The sequence below is a fragment of the Rattus rattus genome, chromosome 1, assembly GCF_011064425.1.
Source record: "Rattus rattus isolate New Zealand chromosome 1, Rrattus_CSIRO_v1, whole genome shotgun sequence".
Taxonomy (NCBI): Eukaryota; Metazoa; Chordata; class Mammalia; order Rodentia; family Muridae; genus Rattus; species Rattus rattus.
In genome coordinates, this window is record NC_046154.1 from 267232577 (window position 1) to 267255933 (window position 23357).

Below are 23357 nucleotides of genomic sequence, written 5' to 3' on the forward strand. Positions count from 1 at the left end.
CACTCTGAGGTGAAGGAAATTCATCTGCAGTAGCATGAGTATCCAGAGAAGAGGCCCTACATCATGAGCTGATCCTCAGGTCTTCAAGACTAGAGAACTTAAGCCTCAGTCTGTGATTTATGGCTAAGGAATAATAATAATATTTTATAATATAAAATATAACTATATTATAAACAGTAATATGTATTTCTCCACCCCAACTTCACAGTCCTTTCTTATACACTCAAAGAGGCTACTAATACTCAAATGCTTTACATAGCCAATGCCTCTTCTGCCTCTGCCTCTCTCCCTCTGCCTCTCTGGGTCTCTGCCTCTCTCTGCCTCTGCCTCTGCCTCTCTCTACCTCCTCTGTGTCTCTGCCTCTCTGTTCTTTCTCTGCCTCTGCCTCTGCCTCTGCCTCTGCCTCTGCCTCTGCCTCTCTCCCTCTCTCCCTCTCTGCCTCTCTGCCTCTCTGCCTCTGTCCCTTTAATTAACCCAGGCCACTTGTACAACAGAAACCATTTATAACGTCTACACCAACTGCACAATGGATCACTGTCCAAGCTACAGAAGTTCGCTCTCTCAGGGAGTGCGATATCACTTGTTCGTTTAATTAAACATATTCTGTATCTATCGTCTGCTTCGTGTAGATAGACAGAGATGAGAAGGAAGATACAATCCCCAACCTTTTAGAGCAGAGTTTGCATCTCTATACCAGGCCCCTCCGTTGGCCACACAACGTATAATAGGCCTCCAATGAACGCTTCCCAGAGCACAGGGCCTCCACAAAACGGAAGCAAAGATGACTCTGGGATGCTGTTAGGCCAGCGTGAGCACACACACTCGGGCACTTTTACTGGTGTTTTACATGGGCAGCCACAACTCTTTGCAGGCTTGTCAGCTCTCCCTGCAGTGACGGCCCTGGCTCTAGTGCTCACAGTGACAGGGGCAGTAGTAGCCCCAGTGTCGATAACAGGAGGTTGAGACAAAGATGGTCGGATGGTTGGCAGTTTCAAGTCGCGGTGTCAGGACTGCAGCAATGCTCTCCTTAAAGGTGATGATGCACTTCATTAGTTAAGAACTTGAGCTAGAAGATGGCTCCGTTGGATAAAGAGCTCACCTGCGATTGGATCCCTAGCACCTAAGTAAACCCAGGAATATGGCACAATTCTGTAACTAGAGTACCATGGCGGCAAGGTGGGCAAAGCTAGGCAGATCCTTAGAGCTTGTGGCCAGCTACCCTAGACAACTGCGACGTATGTGTGTGTGTGTGTGTGTGTGTATTTATGTATATATGTATGTTTATACATATATATGTGTGTATATATGTATGTTTATATGTATGTGCATATATACATATGTATATAGATAGTGTGTATATGTATACATGTATTTATATATATACATATGTGTATATAGTGTGTGTATGTATATGTATATGTATATGTGTATATAGTGTGTGTGTAGCAACAATAATTAGAGAATAAGAAGGCCTGAATTTGAGAGAGCATAGGGGAAAATGGGAGAAGCTGAAGGGAAGAGGAGGAAAAGTGCAAATGTTACGCTCATATGAAATTCTCAAGAAATATGTATATGGAAATAAGAAAAAATTTAAATGATAAAATAGTTCTCCCCTTAAATGTTAATTCCTCAGTGAGCTAAAGTGCACCTTAAAATTTCTATTTTTAATGTCTAAAACTTAAAAAGTAATTTAAAATTATAAGAGTAAAAATAAATGAAGTTTTAAAAGGTTCAAAAAACAGATTTTAAACCTCTAAGATAAGCATGGTTTTATATTGAAAACAACGTGGAGACTGACACAGAGAGATAACTTACACTGACGTCGGCCTCCATACACTCACACACACACACACACGTACATGCGGAAACACACCCACATGCGTGTGCACACACAGCTACACACATACTACATTGACATACATGGCACAGATGCAAAATATGAAAAAAATGAATGTTTTGGGGGTGGGAATGTGGTTCAGTAGCAGGAGCTGGGTTTGATCACAAATGGAAGAGGACAGGGACGAGAAGGAGCAGCAGGAGCGAAGCTCACATCCCGCTCGCTTTTCCAATTGTTCGCGCCTCCTTGAGTTGACTCTTGCTCTGTGTAAGTGGCATGCTCATAACAGGACATGACAGCCTCTCAGTGCGTTCAGAAGGGTAAAGGCCGGGCGCTGAGTCATTCTAGGCAATGATGCTGAGTTGCACTCAAACAATGAGTGGCTAGAATGACTATGGGGTTTTCAAGAGAATTTTAAAACAAGTATGTCCAGGGCAGGTTCTCATGCCCAGAGCCTGGCGTTTTACAAGGGTAAGTCCTTAATTGAATAATAAGCAATAAATTAGCAACCGAAGATATCTATTGAAGGACTATGCACAGATTCAAGTTTATATGAAGTAGCCCAGTCAGCTCTCACATGTCCTGTGAGATAGGGACCGTTAGAATGTTCACGTATAGAAGAGGAAACGGAAGTGGAGGTCTAGTGGGCCTACGGAAGTGAGGCGCTGGCACCCGGAGCTGACTCCACGTGGGCGGCTGATTGTCGAGACGGAGCCTTCCACATTATCCCGTTATTATCGCACATTAGCGTTACTGGGTGCAATACCAGCGTTTTGCCTCAAGCGTTTCCCAATTCAGTCTTGCTACCTCACCTATTTCACAGCTCTGTTGTAGCTCCTTCCCTGCCCCGGGATGTCCGTTGAGTCATGTGACCTGGCCTTGGCGAAGTTCTGTGGACATATCTCTTTAATACGTGCGGGAACCTGGGCGCTGGCTGCAGTTCTGTTAGTACTTGCTGTTCAACTATGGCTTTATCCACACTTGTTTCAACATTTACAAACAAGCTGAGAATCCACCGAGCTGAAGCCATCTGTCGCAAAGCCCTTGAGTATTGGATTAGCCTTAACCAACCACAGTAGGAGAAGGTTGTGGAGGACGAATACAATCGTCACACAGCTTGAGAAATGTTGAGTTTAAAAGCGTTTTCAATGGGTATTGAAAAGCTGGTATACACGCAGTTCTTGAGAAAGAAGTGTTGTCTGTAGCAGGTCACATCGCTTTTTTGACACAGTCATCTCTTCCCCCATGGGAAATCATGTTACAGAATAGATTCTCCATGCCACACAGTAGGGGATGCTGCAACAATGCCAGACGAGTCCGACATATCAACCTCCACAGCCGTGGGCAAGCATTGCACATTTCTACACTACTACATTTTAGCACGGCATGGATTAGTATTTTGCTTGAATTAATTAAGATATATTTTTATTTCTTAATGAATAGTATTTGCACCCTGGCATGGTTACTTCTTACTTCACAGGTTTCCAAGAATAATAAATATTATTTCTTACATAGCTAGTGATAAACGTGTCAAGAAAAAATTTTATAAGCAGAACACATTGTTAAGAAAAATTCTATGCAGAACATATTTGATACAAGATGTGATATATATTACTATCTCCCATTCATTTACAATCATTTTGGAAATAGTCATTAAGATACATTCTAGCAGAAATTCATATATGGCCCAAGAACAAACTACCTTAAGTACAAAGTCATTATAAAATCCTAATCCCTGCAAAGCAATTTATTTAAAAAGAATTCTATTCTCTGCTTGTTCAGTAATACCTCTTCATTTTGAAATTGAAAATGTCATTCCTAGCATATTCCTAGCACACAGACACCAACTCACAGCAAGGGGACAGCGCCTTGCACTGGGTATACAAGTGTATTGCTTGTGTTTGCAGTAGTAAAAAAAAAATGACACAATGAACTAAAACCAGAGACATAAAGTCAACGAAAGGCTACATCTTTCCTTGATAAACATCTCTAATATCATTGACTGTGCTTCAATAAATAAGGCTAATGTCCTGACATCTAACGATGTTCCTTCGCTGGTGTTACTAGGTGTGTGGGAGTGATGTATACAATCAATGTGAGGGAGAGACCTGAAACACAAGGGACAGTGGAATTCTCTAGCATCTGTGGGCATTTAAGGCCTGTTAAAGAATATGCCGTTTAACAAGAAAAAAAAAAACTTGCCAGAGAAAACCACACTAGCTGTCATCGATTTGGGTCATTTAATAATGCATATGCAAATGTAATCTTAGCCTGATGCTGTCACCTCGAGGTGATATAGGACAGCAAATAATGAGCCATGTCTACCTGTTTAACACACTCACTCTGTGAAATGGATTATGCCACAGTTGTGTTCTGCCTCATTAATAGTAATTCCAAAGCTGGTCGAGATCACTTAGAAACCACTAAGCTATTTCCATAACACAATACAGCACTCTAACAGATTAATTGGATGATATTCATTGCTTCTCATCAAACTATTGAGAAATTACTTACTCTGGATGGGTAAGATTCATGACTTTCTTTCAAATTTTGTGTATATCATGCAATTACTTCACTTGGTTATTTTCTCAACTACAGGTAGAACTCAACACACAAACACACCTTTTCAAAACTTTGAACTTTTCTTTTAAAAATTACGTGTTTCGAATCAAACAACATTTTTGGTTTCTTCCTAAATGACTGCAATCAAAAGAGTGTTAATAACCTGTGCTTGGGGATGTATGTGGTGTCTTCTAAGATGGACAGGAGGGCTGTTGATCTTGCAAGTTGGTTCTGTACCATGCCACTTTTCTAGAAATTTTCTGGCAGAATTTTTGTGGTCTCGTGTATAATATGATACCTGCTACAAATAGGGAGAATTTGATTCCATTCATATCATAATCCCTTTAATTTCCTTCTCTTGCTTTATTCTTCTAACTTGCACTATATTGCAACACAATAAGATGGTGGGCAGTCCTGTCTCATTCCTGATTTTAATGGGACTGCTTCGAAGTATAGGATAATGTTGGCTGTGTGTTTGTCATATAGCCTTTATTATATTTAGTTATGTTCCCTCCAGCCATATTCTAAAATTTTTATAATGATAGCATGTAAGATTTGGTCAAATTCACATCTCTTATGATTTTCACGTGACTCTGGTTTTTAACTGTTTTTATATGATTTATTATTTTTACTGATTTATGTAAGTTAAACCAACCCTGTATTTCCAGGATAAAGCCAACCTGATCACAGTGACAGTCCTCTTGATTTGTGTTTGTACTCAGTGGTAGTTGATGATTTTCGCATCTATGTTCCTCAGGGATATCAGTCTATAGGTATCAATCTATAGGTAGAAGGGTGTGTGTTGTATGTGTGTCTGTCTGTGTAACCTAGTCTGGTTATCAGAGTGATACAGGTTTAGTAGAACAAGTTTGGAATGTTCCTTCTCTTTCTTTTATTTTAAGGGTTTAAGAAGGATTGACCATAGATCTTTGAAAGAATGGCAGAATCATTCTGTGAATCACCCTGGGCTCGGGTTTTTATTTTTGTTTGTTTGTTTGCTTGGTTTTTGAAGGCTTTTCATTATCTTTTCAGCCTCCTCCTCTGTGGAGGGTCTGCTTAGGTTGGTTTAACTTTGGCAGTTTAGAAGATTCAAGAAAACAATATATTTATTTTATATTTTCCAACCTGAAAGAGTGCATGCTTTTGAGATCATAGATACACTTCCACTTAGAATCATTGCAAAGGTGATAGAATACCTTGGCAATTATGTAACCAAGGATTTGAAAGACTCTACAATGAAAACTCCAAACTTCTGAAAAGGTTGAAAACATTTTAGAAAATGAAAAGAATTTTCCAAGTTCCTAGGCCAGTAAAATTAATATTGTGAAATGCCCATCTTATAAAAGCAATTTACAGATTTAGTGCAATTCCACTCAACGTACGTATGACAGATAGATAGATGTTCTTGGCAGAGATTGGGAGAAATGCTAAAATTCATATGGAGCCAAAAAGACTTAAAATAGGCAAAGCAATCTTGAGCAGAAAAAAATACTAGAGGGGTTGATATTCCAGACTTTAAGATATATTATAGAGCTATATTGATCAAAACAATATGGTGGTGCACAGAGACGAAACGTGCAGAGCCATGGGATAAAACATGCTAAAGTGAGTAGCAATAACTACAGCCATCTGGCTATCCCACAGAGAAGGAAAAACACTCTGGAGAAAAGACAGCATCTTTAACAAATGGGCCATGGAAAACTAGATCCCACATGCAGGAGAATGAAATTAGAGCCACGTCAATTGCGCTGCACAAAACCGGATTCAGGCAGATCAAAGAAAGCTGAAATTGGAAACACTAAAAACTGCTAGAAGAAAACATAAGGTGTATCCTAGATGATAAAGGTGAAAAGAAAAGACATCCTGAACAGGATCCCACTTGACAAGGAATTAAGGTCAACGGCCTGCGACTGGGAGGGCGCTCATCAACTCAAAAGCCTCCGTATAGCTAAGGAAGCAATCGAGCATGACGAAGAAGCCCACAGAATGGGAGAGAATCTTGGTCAGCTATACGTATGATAGAAGATTATATCCAGAATACACAAAGAACACCCCAAAAATGACGATATAGGGACATACACAGAGCTATTAATAGAAGAAAGAAAAATGGCTACAAAGAACCTTGAAATGGCTACAAAATATCTTTATCCATTAATCTTTATCCACTGGATAGAAATTATAATAACTTTGATACTTTATCACAGAATCCTCTCTTTACAGCAAATAGACATCATCACAGAAAACCACAACTGAACACAATGCCTCCGATCAGCAGATCCTGGGTAACCCAGCCCTGTTGGGTTCCTCTACATCACAGCTCGGAGAGAACAGCAGAAGGGCAGAAAGACTGTAGGAGCCAGGATACTAAAAAGTCTGCTGTCTATCAGTCTCTCCCAGGAATGGCTGTGTAAACAAAGCCAGAATGACAGCAACATCAATGGTCACGTTAACGTGAATGTGTGATTTTTTTTATGGGGCCCTACCCCAGACTAAGAATAGCAGGCAATTGTTGACTACTGCAAGAAAGAGAATTAGCCTCTCCCAGGCATGAGCCCATTATTGGCTGTCCAGGGCAGAATGGCCAGCCTCGAAATGATATGCGCACAAACAACAGAAATGGCCTCACCAGGTGAGCACACACAAATAGGAATACAATTACATTCATATTAAATATAGAAATATATATATGTAAAATCAAAGACAATGAGGCTGCACAGTGGAGAGTGGGGATCACAGGAAGGACTGAAAGGACAGTGACTGGCAGGAGTTGGAAGGAAGGACAGGAGGTGAAAGTGGCATAAATCTATTTCAAATAAAAAACATTTAAACATTAAAAAAAAAATTAGGGCAAACTACACACGACTCACTAGCTCCCTCTTCAGACGAAGATATCTGCAGACACGGAGTGGGGACAGCCTTTGTCTTACACCTTTAGAGCTATCTTGGAGGTAGACTTCAATGAGATAAACCACCTTGACTGGATCTGATCGCCTCTGAGGTGGGGCCAACTGTCCTTCTGCCCAGACGATTCAAGTCTCCAAAGGAAAAAATGTGAGACACGAAATGCTAAACTAAGAAAGCTTTAGGTTGAATCCAGAGTCTGTCTCCCGTTTCCCAAGTTTATTCCTTTCCATCTGTAATGTTGTTTACAGCCTTTTAAACCCACGACAGTGGATGGACGGGACATCACAACGTGCCAGCTTTTCAACGTCTTCATGCAAGCGTCAGAGACGGTGTCTATTTGTTCTGAAGTCTTTTGAACCTTGGCCTCTAAGTGGGGAGAAAGCACAAACATGCCTGTGTATCCCTCCCCTACGTGTTTCTTCTCCTCTACTCATAACTTGCATGGTGCCCCTTCTCAGCTCTGACACATCCATCCACCCTGAGGTACAGATAAACCTTAATACAGAACAGCCAATGGCGTTGCACAGGGCCCAGCTCCAGCAGAAATCTGCGCTCCTCCTCGTGAAAACCCGGGGAAGTGCTGTGTCCATTCACTGCCTTCTTGTTCCCAGAGATATGGGACACAAGAATCTTCTTCATGATGTAAAAAGGTCTGAGGGAAACTTCGAAAATGCTCAGGCCCATTTTAGTTATCTTTCCAAAAAAACTACAATATTAGCTGATTTTTATATACAATAAAGATGTCAAAACTTTTGTTGAGCATGGAAATAGCATCAAAAATGGCTCTTCCATAATTCCTAATGCATTGCTTTGCTTCTTCTAGTCAGAATTTCCAATGTTCTGCCATCGGTATAATCTATATCATCCACCCACATGTCTAACACTACTGCTACTATAAGATCTGGTGTTTTCCTTCACTGTCTCCCTCGAGACAATTTCCTTAATAAATGTAATTTTCTTATCCCTAAGATTACCCAGTGTTCCCCAGAACTGATTCAATGTTATACGTGTTTAACTGGCAGTCTCCATACATACTTCTCCTTAGAATACCTGTGGGCCACACATACATACATGTAAATAACAGCTAAGTAATTATTTTGGATTCAGAAGTAAAAAAAAATCATCAGTATAGACATATATACTTCTATTCATCATCTGGGTCATTTGTTTACGAAAACAGTTCAAATACATGATACAGTCTGTGATACAGTTTCAGAAATTAGTTTGGGATCATCTGTTTTTGTCATAATCATCTACGTCCACGAGAATTGATGCTTCCATTTTGACCACTTGCTCACTGTTTTAGTAAATTTTCTGCGTACCTACTTTGTACGGAGTCTAACCTGATATAACTGCAAGGACTTTGGACAACTTCCATAAGGAAGCAAAGTGAGAAGGTCTTAGGATCCTCAAAGCACAGTAACTTGAACTGGGGGATTCCATCTAAGGGAACTGGCGAGGTCACAAAAGGTGTCCTGGCCAAGTCTTCAAAACAGCACAGGTCTCAATTCCATCCATGTGAGCAGAGGCACATCCAACCGTTAAGTACATCCCTAATAACCGTGAACCTGCATAAATGAGCGCCTGCCTTGTCAACTAACCCTGGTCAGTGGGAGCACAAGATGGGGTGAGTTTTGTAAATGCTCCCGAGTGACAGGGCTAAATTCAGGCATGCTCAGGGAAGGGTGATAGGGATGAGCTGCTGCAAGTGCATGCGTGTGTACTCATGCACGCAGAGAGTTAACATGTTTCTTCATGGCGTTAGGCGTGTGGGTCCCAGAACCACCATTCACCAGGGAGTCTAACACGGAACCAAAGGCTTACAGTCAACATCTCCTACACCAGCTCCATTTGCAATGTGTCTGTAACGTGAACAGACAGGGCGCCAAACTTCTGATCAAGGGAATGCACAGTAGTCAATTCCCTTGAGAACAGATGGAGGTCTTAACACTCAGATTCAAAGAGAGATTCTACAGGGGTATTATCTGTCACTAGAGGGCAGAAGCCATTCACGTGACGAACACAGAGAGCACTCTCCGTGTATGGTGCGGAGATTTTCGAATGTAAAAGTAGCCGGATTAACAGATGAAACTCTGGTTTGAATGGGAACACAACTTGCTCATGTCTAGAGTTCGGAAAAACAGTTTTAAGTTACATGTTAACTTAAACTTAAGTAACATTAGCTGGAACTCCATTTTGGATGACGTCAGAGTCCTATTAAGTTGGGACGGAAGGGACGGGTCAGCAGTTAAGAACACTTGGTGCCAGTGGAAGGGGAAGCCCTGGGTCCTGCTAAGACTGAACCCCAGTGAACTAGACTGTTGGGGGAGGGCGGCAATGGGGGAGGGTGGGGAGGGGAACACCCATAAGGAAGGGAGGGGGAGGGGATGTTTGCCCGGAAACCGGAAAGGGAATAACACTCGAAATGTATATAAGAAATACTCAAGTTAATTAAAAAAAAAAAAAAAAAAAAAAAGATTGACCGTAGATTGGAGGATATGGATCCTGAGGCAGGATATTTGATATGATAGTACAATATTCTTTCTAAAATAGTAATGATTTCATTTACTTTTTTGAAGAATTTCATATAATATATTTTGATCATGTTCTTTTCTTTCCCCAGCTCCTTCTAGGTTCTCTCCTACCTCTGTAAATATTCAACTTCTTACTCTTTCTAAAAAACAGAACCAAATGTAATAAACCCTGGAGTTCAATTTAAAAAAAAAAAAAAAAAACACTTGGTGCTCTTGTCAAGAACACGCTTCATACCTACGGAGGTAGCTCACCACCACTGCAGGGGGGCTCCCTGTTCTGGCCTCTAAGGGCACCCACACACGTACAGCATACGCATATCCATGCACATAAAATAATAAGAGAAAATAAATCTTTAAGAAGAACCATTACGGTACTTACGATGGACATTAGCGTCAGCACATAGTGCTGCAAATTCTGCCCGTGATGGCGAACCATCTTAGCGTCCGCCGTCACCATAACTTCCACGTATCTTGGGTACGACAGGAAACGCTTACTCCTGGAATGTAACCTGCTCCGTTCACCTTCCAATCCGAACACCGCTCCCTTCCTCCTATTAAGGTCTCCGGTCGTGTTCCGGAAGCTAGGAGAGGGCAAAGCAGTTTTCTCCGTCTGATTTTCTGAGTGGAAGGATAAAAACAAGGCAGTGGAAAGTCATAAAATGGAAGTGATACACGCGTCACACAAAACGGAGCAGCCGCACGGTGAACCTTCGCGCCGTCTGACATCACCGTGGGCTTTGCTCTTCACAGCCCGTGCCTCGCCGTGCTCAGATTTCCAGAGCTGTACGAACACTGACTCTTTGCTTTGGTTTTTAACAGCTCCGACTACTTCAAAATATTTATTTACCAAGAAGTATCACTCAATTCCTGTCTTTCCCAGGAGGCAATTAGGTTCTTAGGTGGCTGCCGGTATTCAGCCTCAGTACACAGCAGTCGCCTTCTGTCTGGTGACGTTTCACAGAGTGTGGATTAAGACGAACTTTCACTGTACAATACATGAAAGCAGCAGCACTAACCCTCCTTCCTAGCATCATATCCCAACAGGCCGCTGCTCAAACAAAACAAGCAACTGTTGGTCTAAAACCTATGACAGTGACCACCCAGCACGCCTGGTGATTGCACTGTTCGCTTATGCAGAATTTAGCTGATACTGTAATTATAGGGACGGCTTTTAAGTGCCACATAAAGAGGCCGCATTTAAATAGCTGGTTGACTGTGCTTATGCAAAACGTCGGAACGGTATGGCTCTGCGTGCCTTTTCTTTCTTCTTTCCCTCTCCTTTTCTACTCCCTAACCCTTTTCCTGAAGTTGGTGGGCTGTTGTATTTTCAACAGAAAAGCAAATAAAGGAGTCAGGTAAAAAGAAATTATCAACAATCAAGATATGGTTGCACTATAATTGTGTGTGTGTGTGTGTGCGTGTGTGTGTATGAGTGTGCAACGCTTTACTTCATTTAAATATAAATGGAGTCATTAGGGGATAGTAGACAATCAAAGCCACTAAGCACTTTCCATTATCTGTAACGTCTGTCTTCTGTATGACTGTGTGCTTAGGTATGAACACTGCTCCCTGTTCCCTTTCCCCTGGGATCCCTCATCCACCAATGGCCATTGAACGCCTGCTGGCCTGGAGAAGATCCCAGATAACCTGATACATAGAAGGCTCCGGCTACCAGGAAAGGCTGAAGGTTTATGTTTCAATAGATTCCCTTGTTTCCTGGTTATTGAAAATAAACTTTTACTGAGCATTTACGCACATCGAGAATGTTTAGGAAGTGGGGTGGGCACACAACACCTCATAAAGCTTACACACCAGGGAAGGGAACAGAAGCACAAACGTAAGGATAAAATCTTAGGTTCTTTAAGTGCTTCAGTAATATCCACCCAAGGCGCAAATTAGTTTACTCCGCCTAGCAGGCTGGCTAACACTTGGAAGTTGGTAGTGCCAAGCACTGATGTAAGTTCACTGAAAAGCCATCAGGTAAGTTACATGTACGCTCACGCCACGGACTCCAATTCCATAAGTCAGCGACCTCCTCTGAGTCACGTGAGGCCATCACAGCAGATGCAGAGACATGCAAAACAGACTAAAGACCCCAGAAACGTACTCTCTCTTATACTGCCAAGTGATCCTCGCAAGGTAGTGAGGATGACGCAAACTACAAAAGAGACTGAAACCCAATTCGAGACCCAAAAGAATGCGGAAACAGTGGAACTCTTAGGAGGAAATGTAGGGGAAATTTTCAAATGTCAGATTTGCAATGAGTCCTTGAATGTGACACCAGATGAGCGGGAACTTGTAGAGATCACCTCCAGGTGAAGGACAGGGCATCAAGTGGAGGGATGGAGTTGCCATCCCACAGTCAAAAACTCTGACCCAGAATTGTTCCTGTCTGAAAGAACTGCAGGGACAAAAATGGGGAAGAGCCTGAGGGAAAGGAGGTCCAGTGTCAGAGCCAAAGTGAGATCCAGGTCAAGGGGAGGTCTCAAGGCCTGACACCATTACTGAGGCTATGGAGTGCTTACAGAAAGGGACCTATCATGGCTGCCCTCCGAAAGCCCCAACAAGCAGCTTAAAGCGTCAACCAATGGGCAGAAGCTGCTGACCCCTGTGGTTAAATTAGGGAAAAGTTGGAGGAAGCTGAGTAGGAGGGCAACCCTGTGTGAGGACCAGCAGTCTCAATTAACCTGGACCCGTGAGATCTCTCAGACACTGGGCCACCAACCAGGCAGCCTACACCAGCTGATAGGAGGCCTTCAAACATGTACAGCAGAGGACTCCCGGGTCTGGGTTCAGTCAGAGAAGATGCACCTAACCCTCAAGAGACTGAAGGCCCCAGGGAGTTGGGAGGTCTGGGTAAGGGGAGGGGGGACACCCTCATGGAGACGGTCAGGGGTGGGGCGAGGAGGTATGGGATGGGGAACAGTCAAGGGTGGACTGGGAGGGAAATAAAGCCTGGACTGTTAAAAAAAATGAATCCATAAATTAAAAGAAAAAAGAAAGATAAAGTTCGATAATTAGGACAGCAACCTTCAAAAGAAGCAATGAAGCTCACTCCTTATCTCACAAGAGAGAAGGTCCAGTGGCCACACATGGACCTCTTCGTAAATAAAGAGATGCTGCTATTTTCTGCCCATCATCCATATGAATCCTGATAAGTAGCCATGGGCCTCAGGTCTAGAGACTGGTACAGAGTGAGCGTTGTCAAGCACTCCAGGGTGCTGCGTGCCAATGGGGTGGAAAAGAAAAATGGAGGAACGGCGTAAACTTACCAACCAACACTATTTTATCCATGCACACCTCAGTTTGCTGGTGTGCCATTCGAAATAATCCAAAGAAAATACACAACGATGGAAACAAAATAACAACCGTGTGTTAAAATCTGCAGACTCATATTTCATGAACACACGGAGGAGTGAGTCTTTGCCTCAGCAAGCAAAGGGCTCATTTTTATGTTGGTAAAAATGAAAAGTAAGCATATGCCTTTAAAAGATACGTGGGTGTTGCAATGCCAACTTTAAAACAGTCAACGAGATAGGGAATTGGGAGTTAGCATAATCTTTGCTTCAGATGCCAAGAGAAAATAGACAAAACGGGGGAGAAAGAAATGCAGTTATCTTCAAGTCTTCGTGCTCTGCTGACTCATACACTCAGGAATATGTAGAACAGAATTAACAGGTCCTTAGCTAAGTACATTGAAGCCATCCCCACTCTATCAATTCGATAGCTGGCATGGCTATCACGTTCTATTGTCCTGGTAATGCTTGCTAGAGCAGTAGGATAAAAAAATTAAACACACGGTGTGACCATGAAGAAGAGAAGTCTTCCAACTTTTTAAAACTTAATTTAACGCATAAAAGAATTCTCTAACTATAAATCCCAAGAAGCTCAATTTAAACTCTATAAATTACCCATCCTAAACACAGACATAAGTAGATAATAGAAGTGAAGGAGACAAAAAAGATAGATGAACTGAACTGAGATTTTGGCATAGAATATTTAAAAGTAGGAACTTCAGAGGCATTTAAGTTTTTAATCCCATTGTTTGGAAACTCTTTTATCAAAATATACAGATATGTATTAGTCATATGTACATAAGGGACCAAAATTATATAGGGATACATAGTCCAACAGTATGGAACGGGAAACAGATATTAACTTAATATTTCAGTATCCTTAAATGATTATGAATTTATGTTGTTATTAAATCTAAGGAAATAAAATAATATCTACTGATAAGACATCTATTAATATCTCACAAGCTAGAAGCTACATTCCTTGCCTTTCTCTTAGTATTTATCCCCGAGCATTGTGGCTAACAATGATAAAGTTACCTCTGTAAATACCTTCCATAAACAGCCATCCCTCAAAGCACATTTGCTACCTAGCATAGTGACACATGTCTGAAATACCAGCACTTGGGTGACAGGGCAGACATATCAGGAGTTCAAGGCTATCCCCGGTTACATACCAAATTTGAGACCAGCCTGGGCTACATGAGACTCAGCCTCAAAATACCAGGCCAAATACCGTTAGCAAATTCCATTACATCACTTCTTTGCAATGCTTCCCATTTTATTTCTGTTGAATCAAGTCAGGACTAAAACTGACTCTGGCCCTTTATCCATAGTAAGTGGATTACAGCATGAAACCAATTTAGGCGAACCCCAACAACAAGGTCACCAGTATCTTACTAGAATATAAAGTCTTTCAAGTTTATGCTGGCGATAATGGCCCACAGAATAATATCATAACCCAAAGGCAATATTTCAATTAATAGCTACAAAAATGTACATTGCTCAAAATTGTCATTATACAATGATGTGATTAGGCAGCCATATTTCTACTTGACTGTCTAGCTGCTACCTCATGCTCATGATTTTCTTCCCCAGTCTTCACTTCCGGTGTCTACAGATGTCAGCTTCCTACATCTCACAAGTGAGTCGCCACAGCACACAACCACTGGGATGTACGTCCTCCCCTCCCCCTGGGTTCTACCCACCTCTTCTTGATCATTTCTCCTTCAAACACTTCTTGCGTTACTCTTGTGTTCAACTGCACACTATTTTATTCATTCATTGAAATTAAAATACAACCATCCCCCCTTTTGAAAAACAATTATGCCTCTGGAACCATTTAGATATTCTGCATCTTAGAATTCTTAGAAGGAAGACTATAACATTAGATTTCTCTAAAAGCCTCCCAAAGAGTCTAGCCATTTCAATTCCCTTTCCCCCTCCCATTAATGTTGAAGTCCACCTCTAAATAAACGCTCTCTCATTCCATCTTTACTCAAGGTGAAAGCAAGTATATCCTCGCTGGGAGATTGCCCACAGGAGAAATTCTAAGTCCAGCTCACCGCTATGTGCCATCACCTCCCCAAGCTGAGAACTCCCTAGTGAGTGAGAACAAAGCCGGACAATGTGTTCTCCTAAGTTCAGTAAATGTTCATGGAGAACAGGGAAAAGATGACGATGAAGAAAAGACAATAGAGGAGCGGGACGGCAGACGAAGCGGGTGGGAGACAGGGATGATTTGAGGAATAAGACAAGAGCTTTGTGGGCTACAACTTTGGCCTAAGAAAAATTAGTAATGAGCGCTAGAACAGTGTCAGCTAGGGCAGACCCACACGGCCTAAGACATTCCTAATACCAACCCCAGTGCTGCTCTGTGTACGGGCCATCTGTAGTTGACCAGAAGAAAACTCTTCCATGATTCTCCAGAGCACAGAACCATTAAGTGAGGGCGTAAAATAAAACCCCGTTTAATCTAGCGTATCGACACTTGAAATAAATCACTGTTGAGTGCACCAAACTGTAAAGAACCGTGAACTTCCTGATATGAGATATGATCCTACCAGATCTTATGCTACCATATTTCCTCGTGGTTTAAGCTGTTCTCCAGTTCTATTATATATCTTATGTCTCCACACTAGTGAGCTAATACTATGAATAATAACTACAAATGTTAACAGTGTTTATTTATCCAGCGATAGTTCAAGCCCCATGTGTTTATCTCCTTGGTGTTGACGAGGACTCCCTATGAAATAGCCACTATGATTAGAACCACTTTATTAATAAAGGAAATTAGGAAGAGAAAGGTGATGTGTGGTGGCCACGGTAGCGTAAAAAATAAAGTAGAGACCTGGGGCATCAATTTTAAACCAAGGGCATTGCATAGCATAGAAACACAAAAACATACCAGTCTCTAAGCGTTCTCATTATTGAACATCTCAAGAACATACTTTAAGAGCTATGAACTATAACTTATGCATTTTAAATGCTTAGTTTTGGGGCTGGGGATTTAGCTCAGTGGTAGAGCGCTTACCTAGGAAGCGCATAAGGCCCTGGGTTGGTCCCCAGCTCTGAAAAAAAAAAAGAAAAAAAAAAAAAAAAAAAGCTTAAATGCTTAGTTTTGAGGAATTTTACAAATTAATACATGGAGCCTCATGTACTAGTAGTAAACCCACAGAAGACTATGGACTTGCCTCCGTGAGATAAATGAAAGGTTATGTCATCCACCTTCCCTGCAGCCTTGGATCAGTTACTATTACTGGACAATTTTTAAAACACACAGACACGAAACAGGGCTTGAGAGAAGTTTTCAAAGCCAGCAACTGAACAGCCTAACAAAGAAATGAACTCAGATCTCCTCAAAATAGATTTTCAAACTGAACACAGCATCGCATGACTCTGCTAATGCCTATATGTGGCACCACACTGGATGAGGAAAATTTAGCAACAACGTCACCATGAAAAAATATTACTTCTTGGAAAAGAAAGAGCTATGTAGCCACACCTATGAAAATATGGGTCTCATCTTTCTTGCACTACAAAAATATAGAGTTGGTTAAGACATAGATATTACATTTGGTAATTTAGGAGGAGAAGGATTTGAGCTCAATCAACTACTGTCCCTTTATCCAGTGGCCCTACAAGAGCATTCTTAAGTCCTCTTTCGCTGATTAAAGAAATTCTCTTATGTCCACAGTTAACTTGCTAAGAAATACTAAGAATGTTCATCATAGATGTTGAATTTCTCCAAGAAGTATTCAGCTGGAGCTAGAGGAAAGACTTGGAGGTTAAGAGCACGGTGGCTTTTGCAGAGAACCTGTGTTCTGGTCCCAGCACCCATATCAAAAGCTCATAACCATTTGCAACATCAGTTACAAGGGGTGCTCACATCTGGACTCCTCTCGCACCAGAAACATATGCGGTGCGCATACATAAATTTAGGTAAACACATTATACATAAACAAAATATGTAAATGGTTTTGAATATTACTTCATTCCAGAGACCCAGAAATGTTCGACCTAAAAAACAAACAAAAGAAAAAAAATCACATAAGTGGACTCAAGAGGACAAGTCACGTGATCATCTCAATAGATGTAAAAAGGCCAACCGGTGTTTAAAGCTTTGAAGAAACCAACAAGCCTTTATAATAAACGTTCTAGAGATGCAGGGTTGAGGAGAACATGTCCCAACATAATAAAGATCACATATCACAACTCTATAGTAATCATGATGCAGATCGCTATAACATAAATACATTCTTACTAAAATCAGAAATAAGACAAGTTCTTCCCATTCCTACTTAATATAATGTTAGATGTCCTAGCTACAGCAATAAGAGAAAAAAATAAAAAGCACAAACATAACCCAGATAGAAGCCCAGCTATTCTTATTTTCAGAATAATAAAAGTTATTAAAAAGAACAATACAGTTATTTTAAGGATACCTTATGAGTAATTTGTATTGAAGTCTGGTTGATAAAACTTAGAATCTTTGCTCGCTTTCCATGAGTAAAACATAAGCTCAAGTTAAAGAAAGCAGATTTACTTCACTAGACATTGGCAACTAGCTTATGTGTTTGGTGGCCAGATATAAAACTATAAAACAAGCTTTGTGGCTGATCAGTGATCTCATGTGTCATATTGATAACACTCTTTAAGAGAATATGGAGTGTAGCATAGCATGCCCTGCCCACACTAGACATGAACTGTAGTACTGAGTCCCATCCCATCCCTCCTGTTTCATCTTAAGACAGAGTCACAAGTTTCCCAGGCTGGCCTTGAACTCACTCTGTAGCTAACCCAGTCTGGACATGAACCTTCCAATCCTTATCCCTATGTTCAGACTATGGAGCAGCTGGGATGGCAGGCCTGTGCCAACAACCCTGGCTAAACTTTGAAACATTTGTGACTCTATATGTTTTCTCAGTTCACAAATGTGTTCTCATAAGTCATCTACGTATGTATATACTCATGAGTCTTCCAAGTCATTTTCTTTATCACCTGTTGAGTGAATCTAACTGAATAATGGCTGCATACAACAGAATGATGAACGTTCACAGCATATGCCCTACGAGCCGTCAGTACGTTGAGTCCGACCAGCAAGCTCTCATCTGCATGGTTCTTCTCCTAGGTAATAGGAACCCATTAGAAACCAAATCCACGACTTCACTCCTTCTTAAAAGGGGGAATGGAAATATTCATAGGAGTGGGCATGGAGGCAAAGTTTGGAGCAGAGACTGAAGGAACGGCCATTCAGAGCCTACCCCACATGTGGCCCATATATATACAGCCACCAAAACTAGATAAGATGGATGAGGCTAAGAAGTGCAGGCTGACAGGAATGGGATATAGATGTTTCCTGAGAGACACAGCCAGAGCATGACAAATACAGAGGTGAATGCTAGCAGCAAACCTTTGAACTGAGAATGGGATCCCCAATGGAGGAATTAGAGAAAGGGTTGAAGGAGCTGAAGGGACTTGCGACCTCATAAGAAAAACAATGCCAACCAACCAGAGCTCCCAGGGACTAATCCACTACCCAAAGAGTACACATGGACTGACCCATGGCTCCAGCTGCATATGTAGCAGACGCTGGCCTTGTTGGACACCAATGGAAGGAGAAGCCCTTGGTCTTGCCAAGATTGGACCCCCAGTGTAGGAGAATGTCGGGCTGGGGGGTGGAAAGGGGGATGGGGAGGGGAACACCCTTTTAGAAGAAGGGGATAGGGATGGAATAGGAGGCTTATGACCGGGAAACCGGGAAAGCGAATAACATTTAAAATGTAAATTTAAAAAAATCCAATAAAAGGAGGAAAAAGAAAAAGCAACCAAATCCACTCATGAATTTAGACACAACAATTTGAGAAAATATTATTAAACAGCTGTTGTGAAAACAAAGTGGGGGGCTTAGGCTTCCCGCCACCCTCTGCTTTCCAGAGGATCTTTCTGTGTGTCCTGGTGTCTATATGTCCTTATCCCTGATAAAAGCCTTTCTTTTCTGGGAAAGAAATAAAGAAAAAATTAAAGAAAGAAGGAAAGAGGGGGGTTGGAGAAAGGAAAGAGACGAAATCTCAAGGAAATGAAACCCAGTGGCCTTGTTCTAATCGATGATAGGAGAAAAGCTCTCCTTGGGCCACACGAAAATAGTTTTTTGATGAAATTCAACATCTACTCATAATGGAAATTATTAGCAAATGAGGTACCTAGCATAGTACTTAAATAAGCTATGATTTAGGAGGAAATCTTTAGTCTGTAAAGAGTGCCTAAGATAGACCTAGACCAGACGATGTATGTATGAGCAAAGGTTGAAATTGTTCCTATTTTATGGCTGGCAATGAGACAAGGGTTTTCATTACAGTTATTTCTATGGACAAGTCTAGCAATTTCGGCGAATGAAATAAAAACTGAGAGATTTGAAGACTAAAAGTTTAAAACGTAATATATAGAATTGCGTGGCTATTTATAAGCCTAAAAGAATAAACAAATTAATTAAATGTTGCAAACTTGCCGAATATAAAGGTCAAAACAAAAAAGTCTGCACTGCTGTGTGAATGTAATAAATACAAATATAGTTACAAAGTTACCTGGTTTGCAGTAACACGTTTTGAAAATAATACATTCATTTAATACTCAGAAAAAAACTAACAAAAAGTATCCAATATTACAACCAGAAAATTCTACAAAATAGTTTTAAAAAATTAAACAATAAATACATAAGAGAACTCACTGTTGGGGAATTAAATACAGCATATAAAGGTATTCCTTCACTGGGCCTGAGGAGACGGCTTGGTGGTTAAGTGTGTATATTTCTCTTACAGAGGACCCAAGTTCAGTTCCCAGCACCCATGTCTGGAGGCTTACAACTACCTGTAACTCCAGCTCCAAGGCTGTGACATCATCTTCAATCCTCCAGGTCATCTGCACTCATGTGTGTAAACACACACACATATATTCTCTCTCTCTCTCTCTCTCTCTCTCTCTCTCTCTCTCTCTCTCTCTCTCTCTCTCTCTCTCTGTGTGTGTGTGTGTGTGTGTGTGTGTGTGTGTTTCTCTGTCCCTCTCCTTCTAAAACCAAAAGCTCCAATAAACTGTTTCTCCTATTTGTTTCCTTGATCATAGAGCTTCACACAGTAATAAAAAGGTAACTTTTAAGCTTTAACTAGAGGGATTAGGAATGGCCAACTCAGGCCAGACTAAGTAATTAGAAACTTTGCCTTGGTCACCTTTGAACTACCTAGGAAAGGGACTCCCAGTCAGCTGGTTGGGATTATAATGAAAGCTCTTAAGGCTTCCATACACATTGCGCTGGGCTTGTTCTCACTTTCTCCCTGGTACAGCATCGCACTGCCATGTGATACCCCATATTCCCCTTACCACTTATTCAGTGCTCTAGATGGTCCAGGCACTTTCTCAACTACAGTGTGCGTACACTTCCACTTCCATATAAAATACTTTCCATTCTTCCTCTTTCCCAAATTATTCAACTTCTGCATTTTAGATAATTTCTATTATCTCAAGCAGACTTTCTACGACTAATGCATCCAGGCTAGGGGCATCCCATACTAGGTAGGCTTCAAAGCATCTTCTACAGAAAAGTCCTTTTGATACCAAATGTCCTCAACTTTTTTATGCAGAACTGTTATGGGAAGAATGTGAAAATTAAATGCAACCTATCACTTTGTTTTATAGAAGAGAGAATATAAAATTTAAAGCTGATAGGTGAGATGCTAACAGCAAACTCAAGCTTAGGAACAATTCAAGACAGATGTCCACTGACTGGCAAGCTATTCTGCCATCTTGGATTCTAAATCCCACACTGTAAGCTTATAGAAATGATAGCTGGACACTGTAAAAGAACAAATAGACATAAATGATAAAAGAATTGACTATCGATTTGCCAAAAAGTCTCTATAGCTCACAGTATGAGAGACGAAGAAATTAATGAGCCACTATTATTTTATCCCTACATATCAAGAGCACCCAGGCATTCATTTAACTGCCTCAAGTTTAGAGCAGAGTGTTGTTATACTTTAATTTGAAAAAAAAAAAAGTAACATTTTGCTGTGGAAGAAAAATATTTGAAGTCAAACATGTTTTAAGGACGGCTGACTAAGTCTAAAAGAAGACTAAGGAGATGAGAGGCAGCAGAGCTCTGTGGGATAAATGGGTATAAGGAAGAACAACATCCAGGTCAGACAAGTTGCTAAGTGAGTGGCTAAATACACATATCAGGACGGAAGCTAAAGCAAGGACTGGAAAACGTTCTGAACAAAGCAGAAAAGCATGGCGCAGAGATTAAGAGCACTGACTGCTTTTCCAGCAGTCTTAAGTTCAATTCCTAGCAATCACACGGTGGCTCATAACCGTCTGTAATGGGGTCTGATGCCCTCTTCTAGTGTTCATGGAGACAGCAACAGTGCACTCTCATTCATAAAATAAATCTGCTGGAGAGATGGCTCAGTGGTTAAAAGCATTGACTGCTCTTCCAGAGGCCCTGAATTCAAATTCAAGCAACCACATGGTGGCTCACAACCATCTGTGATGAGATCTGATGCCCTCTTCTGGTGTGTCCGAAGAGAGTGACAGTGTACTCTCATTAAATAAATTATATAAGGGGGAATTAGAGGAAGGATTGAAAGAGCTGAAGGGGCTTGCAACCCCATAAGAACAACAATGCCAATCAATCAGAGCTTTCAGGGACGAAACCACTACCTAAAGACTATGCATGGACTGACCCAGGGCTCCAACTGCATATGTAGCAGAGAATAGCCTTGTTGGGGCATCAGTGGAAGGGGCAGCCCTTGGTCCTGCCAAGGTTGGACCCCCACTGCAGGGAAATGTCGGGGGTGGTGGTAAGGAGGGGTGGATGGGGAGAATACCCTTATGGGGGAGGGGGAGGGGAGGGGGGCTTATGGACAGGAAACCGGGAAAGGGAATAACATTTGAAATGTAAATAAAGAAATATATCCAATAAAAAAAAACCTTTCAATTAAAAAAAAGAATTTCAAACACTGCTTAGCCACAATTCCTCCTCCTCAGAAAACAGATCAACACATGAGCAAGTCTACCGGAAGATGCCAGATTTCCCAGCGACAAACTAGAAATGTTAACTTTGTACCTCACTCTCAAGAGGCAGAGACTGGATCCCTGGGCCAAGCTGGCTAGACAAACCAGCCAGAGCCAGCAAGCTCTAGAAGCTCCAGGTTCAGTGAGTGGGCTACTCTTCACACACATCGTCATTTCCAAAGAATAACGTTTTCTCCTGATCATTCTTATCTAAGGACTCCAGAGTCAATAGATTTAGAAAACCTTAATTAAAAGTCATGTCACTTTTAGCTATTTTCAACCTTCTTTTTTTGTTGTTTTATTTTTCTGTTTGTTTATTTGTTTTAACTCTCAACTAAGGCTTTGTGGGTCTACTCCCGGACACAGAGATGAGCAGGTGCCGGAGAACTTCCGCAAGGCTCGGCGGATCCCGTCTGCCCACTGGAGACGAGCATTAACGTGCGCCGTGGAGCACCAAAGTTTCATTTTATTTTTGCGAACACTTCCAGGTTTCTCTCCCCTTTGCACTTTATTTACTGTGTTTAGTTCTGCTGGTGGCGTTTGCCGGGTTTTCTCATTGATATCTGCCCACTTTTGTGTCTCTTTTTGCTAGTGGCCCTCCACCCACGGAACTGTACGGAAGCCATATCTAGATGTGAGTTCCTGCTACCCACGATGGCAGGGATTAGCCAACAAAATTCATTAACATGGCCTCAGGGCATGAAGTAACTCTGACCTCGGAAACAATTTAAGCTGATTCATCAAGGCTAGAGTTGAGATTGGTAAAAACCATTTAAAAAAGGAAGAAGTAACTCTTCTGCTTAACCATGATGAATCACATACAGCTCTCACCTCCAAGGAATTCTCTCGAAGATCCAGCTGTTGGAATAAGGAAGAATACTGCAAATATTTATGAACAATGTTAGAAGAGAAAAACCGTGTAACACTTCGCTAATTATATTCACAACTCTTCACGTTTACTAACGAAGCAATAATTAGTAGCTAGTATTTTAGGTCACTAATTGATCGCATTTATTAATGACTAAAATGTGCATGTTAATTATATCCAAAATGGGAGGGATCCGTTTATGAGAATAGACACTAATTCATGGTCTAATAAGTATTGTATATAAACATATATTGAAATCAATTAAAAAAAAATAAATCCCAGTTTTCTGGTTG

General features: G+C 41.2%; 1 protein-coding gene across 1 annotated transcript in view; it reads right to left on the reverse strand.

The window, feature by feature from the left end:
• Adamts20 (ADAM metallopeptidase with thrombospondin type 1 motif 20) overlaps positions 1-23357 on the reverse strand; it is a 126715-nt gene that overhangs the window by 86323 nt on the left and 17035 nt on the right. The window contains exon 4 of the mRNA XM_032885418.1: positions 10217-10455. Coding sequence (XP_032741309.1) covers positions 10217-10455 — 239 coding nt within the window. The remainder of the gene's footprint in view (positions 1-10216; positions 10456-23357) is intronic.